This window comes from Galeopterus variegatus, unplaced genomic scaffold (assembly GCF_000696425.1).
Source record: "Galeopterus variegatus unplaced genomic scaffold, G_variegatus-3.0.2 Scaffold3022, whole genome shotgun sequence".
Lineage (NCBI taxonomy): Eukaryota > Metazoa > Chordata > Mammalia > Dermoptera > Cynocephalidae > Galeopterus > Galeopterus variegatus.
In genome coordinates this window covers 137,196-141,681 of record NW_007729133.1, presented here as the reverse complement: position 1 = coordinate 141,681, position 4,486 = coordinate 137,196, and the positions used below count along the sequence as shown (strand labels likewise).

General features: G+C 34.5%; 1 protein-coding gene across 3 annotated transcripts in view; it reads left to right on the top strand.

The window, feature by feature from the left end:
- The window catches only part of CLCN3 (chloride channel, voltage-sensitive 3), an 88,479-nt gene that overhangs the window by 53,359 nt on the left and 30,634 nt on the right, over positions 1–4,486 (top strand). For all 3 annotated transcript variants that reach the window (XM_008583748.1, XM_008583750.1, XM_008583749.1), the window contains exon 2: positions 875–1,032. In XM_008583748.1, the coding sequence (XP_008581970.1) occupies positions 875–1,032 (158 nt within the window). The remainder of the gene's footprint in view (positions 1–874; positions 1,033–4,486) is intronic.

The following is a 4,486-nucleotide window of genomic DNA, read 5'->3' as shown; positions in this document are numbered from 1 at the left end:
CTCGGCGGGAGCGCCGCCACGCTCCCAAGCGGCGCACTCACCAGTGTGCCACCGGGCTGGCCCGAAAAAGAAATTTCTTTTTTTTTTTTTTAAAGATGACTGGTAAGGGGATCTCAACCCTTGGCTTGGTGTTGTCAGCACCACGCTCAGCCAGTGAGCAAACTGGCCATCCCTATATAGGATCCGAACCCGGGGTCTTGGTGTTATCAGCACCGCACTCTACCGAGTGAGCCACGGGCCAGCCTAAGAAATTTCTTATAGGGCACAAACAAGCAAGCAAAACCACAACTCTAAGAGTTGTCTTTTCTACTGGACAGAAATCATTTGCATTTTGCCAGACGAAAATCAACATTTTCAATTTGTCAATCTTCTATAAGTTATTTTCTAACTTTACAGAGTCTATCCCTTAACCAATAGTAAATTATAAATCACACAAAATTCTCTTTTCCAGAGCATCAGATGAGGATTAGGCAGGCTTGTTGATGCTTTGAAAGGATGTGCCGTAATCTTTTTGCCTTATTTCCAAGTTTTGGATACCTTTCTTAACACTTTCTTCTATTTTATTGAAATTGCTTTTTTTTTTTTTTGGTTTGGTAGCTGGCTGGTACAGGTATCCAAACACTTGACCTTGGTGTTCTCAGTACCATGCTTTCCCAGTGAAATTATTTCAGATTTTACTTCTTATGTATGACTTACCAATGAAATTCTTTTTTTTTTTTNAACCCTCAGTGGGAGCGCTGCCGCGCTTCCCAAGCGGCGCACTATAGCAGTGCGCCACCGGGCCGGCCCTTACCAATGAAATTCTAAGAAGGTTACATAACTCACTATTGTCTCTTATAAAACATACTCATCTTTCTTTTTTTTTGCTCTGTAGGAACTCATTACACAATGACAAATGGAGGCAGCATTAACAGTTCTACACACCTACTGGATCTTTTGGATGAACCAATTCCAGGTGTTGGTACATATGATGATTTCCATACTATTGACTGGGTACGAGAGAAATGTAAAGACAGAGAAAGGCATAGACGGGTGAGTGTTTTCAGTAATTTTGTTTTAATATAGTATATAATTACATCATTTAATAATGTATTTCTGTCAGTGACCTCAGGCTTCCAAAATATGTTATAAATTGAAATAAATTTAAGTAAATTTTTACATTTTGTATGTGATACAAGTTTTTTTTACTTCTGTGTATTTTGTCATTATTATTTTAGCTTAATTATACCCATCTATTTCTGGAAAGGATTTGAGGTAGCCTAAAAACAAAAAATACAATATGAAAACAAAATAGAAAGGAAAGGGGAAAACATAGCACAGGAGTTGGGGGAATATCAAGCCTAGGTCAAGATATGGAGGTGAGTATGAGTTTTGCCTTTGAGCAGCCCAGCAGCTAAGGCAAAAGAGAAAACTTGTTACGTAACTCTTACTGAAAAAGAAGAAATGTGCTGGGGAGATAGTTTTGTGGGATTTTACTATTTTATTCCCTCTCCTAGTATTAAATTCGGAGGTATTTCTCAAATTAGATCCTGAGTAAGACTCATTGAGTGTTGTGATGAATCATTAATAAAGAAAATTTGACTCTAACGTAAAGTACAAGTTATAGATCTTTTTTGTTGGTGGTCATGACTTACTCATATGATGTAATATAAAATACATTTTTTACAAAAGAGAAAAAACTTCTCTTAGAAAAATAAAATTCCAAATCTCAAAAGGTCCTATATAATTTTGGTGTCTGAAATTTACTTGAAAATAGCTATTTATACAAATTGCTTACAATCTTTCATAGGTATACATAATGTATATGTGTATAGGTATGAAACCTGAAATTCGAATTACATTGTTTATGTACAGCTTCTGAGATTCATCGGATGATATTTACCTTTAGGGCATAACTGAAAATAAGATACAATACATGAAATTAGTGTTCTAATCCAGTGATTATCAAACTTTTTTGGTCTCAGATTCCCTTTAAACCCTACACAAGTATTGAGGACCCAAGGAGTTTTGTTTATGAGGGTTATAACAATTGATACTTATATCATAGTAGATACTAAAACTGAGAAATTTTTATTTTTTATTATACAAATCTTTTAAAAATTGGTTATGAATATTCATGAAATACAAAGCTGATTGTCACTACTCGTGCCCAAGATGTGTTGGCCAGATCCATACTGGCAGCATTCCCATTACCACAAATTGTGATTATACCCGGTGTCCCCCACCCAATTATCCCTGACCTCCCTCCCCATCCCCCTAACCCCACTCTACTTTGTATCCCTAGGTGTGCTGTCTCCCTCTGCAAGTCCATCACACCACTGTGGTCTCTCTTTCCTTCCTTCTTTCTCTCTTAGCTCCCACTTACGAATGAGTACATGCGGTATTTATCCCTTTGTGTTTTGCCTATTTCACTCAACATAAGTTTCTCAAAACTCATCCATTAAAACTGAGAAATTTTAAAAATATTTACTAATTTATTTAAAAACAACAGTAACAAAACCTATTACATGTCAACATAAATAAGATTTTTACCAAAAAAACCCCTATATTTTCCAAAATAAGAAATATTTAGTGAAAGAGTGACATTGAGTTACATTTTTTATAAATCTCATTATCGTCTGGCTTAATAAAAGACTGCTGGATTCTCATATCTGCTTTTGCATTCAGTGTTATGATACACTGTTTTGATTGGAGAATATGAAGAAAATCCAATCTCACACAGATGATGCTAGGAGTATATTAAGTCTTTTTAGATTATTGTGGATATTCTTCTCTGGTACTGCACCAAAGTGGCAATGGTATTTTCTTAAAGGTTAGTTGTGATATGTGTAATACTCTGAAACTTTGTCTTCTGTTGCATTAAAATTCATTGATTCACCTCAAACTTTGTACATATGATTTTGTGGCATCATGCAAAGATTATTTGGAAAATGTTAATTCACTGATTTATGTAGATCATTCAGATGTTGATACTTTTCATTATGCAATATAATAATACAGTATAAAAAAATCACATTTGTTAATATCATCACTGATCTCTTTTAAAAAGTCTTTAGAGATTGGGAATCTATCGTCCTTACTGTGATGGATACAAGTTTTCCAAAATTCTAATTTTTACTTGAAAGCTCAAATTTTATCTTTGGAAACAAATACACATTTATTTTACTTGAAATGACAGGATTACTAGGTGTGTTAGTGAGATAATTCCTGTCAAATTCCCAAATCTGAAAAATCGTATTTTGGTGTCAGTCTTTCTTTCAAGTAAAAATGGTGTTTTATGTATCTAGTTTATTTTACAATTCAAATAAATCACACAGTGTTTTTCCTGAGGACATAACCTCATACTTCAATGTGCAACATAAGTTCTTTATGCATAGTTCTTATTTCATCCCACAAAATATTAAAAAGACTCAGTGATCAAGGTACAGTAATTTTTACTGCTTCATCAAAGATGTTCTTAAGTGAAACTGGGATTTATTTTTTTTTTCTGGAATGCGTGGCAGTCAAGAATGTGATGACTACTTGTACATCTGGGTACCACTGCCTGATGATCAAGGTACAGTAATTTTTACTGCTTCATCAAAGATGTTCTTAAGTGAAACTGGGATTTATTTTTTTTTGCTGGAATGCGTGGCAGTCAAGAATGTGATGACTACTTGTACATCTGGGTACCACTGCCTGATTCATGCTATGGAGCCAGCAGTTTTGTCATTGCTTTTGTATTATCAGTAAAAATGTCAATACAATGAAAAAGGCATGTAATATCTCAGTATTACTGTGAAAATAGTTTTGATTTTGCAGACCCCTTTGAGAGGCTCTCAAGTTTTGAGAACCATTGTTTTAATTCAGACTGCCTGTGTCAGACACACTAAACATTCTGTGTCTTGTATGATTTTAGGTAAATATAATTGTACTTAGAAGTATACATTCAGAGTCATTAATACTATTCAATTAGGGTTTAAATGTGTTTTAAAGTATGGTACTCTGAGAGTATCCATAAGACACCATGTTCATAACATTTTAGAGAAAATCAAGACTAAAAGATACCAAAACCTCTGATCATGTAGAACACTGTCTTTGAAAACATTTCTAATAAAATAGCAATATATGAAGTAGCCAATATGTGTTCCACCTAATTGTATCAATCATCTTTTGCTAGATCAGTCAAATATTTTTCAATATTTTGATTCATGCTTATATAAACATAAAATTTTTGAAGCTGGAATATTCCACCTGTTGATTTTCTTACTGCTGTTCTTAAAACATTACGTTAAAAAACAAGGGGCCGAGCCTGTGGTGCACTCGGGAGAGTGCGGCGCTGGGAGTGCAGCAGTGCTCCCGCCGCGGGTTCAGATCCTATATAGAAATGACTGGTGCGCTCACAGTGCTCACTGGCTGAGCACGGTGCGCCTGGTCTCAAAAAGGACAAAAAAAAAAAAAAAAAAAAAAAAAAAAAAAAAAAAAAAAAAAAAATTTTTTAAAAAAA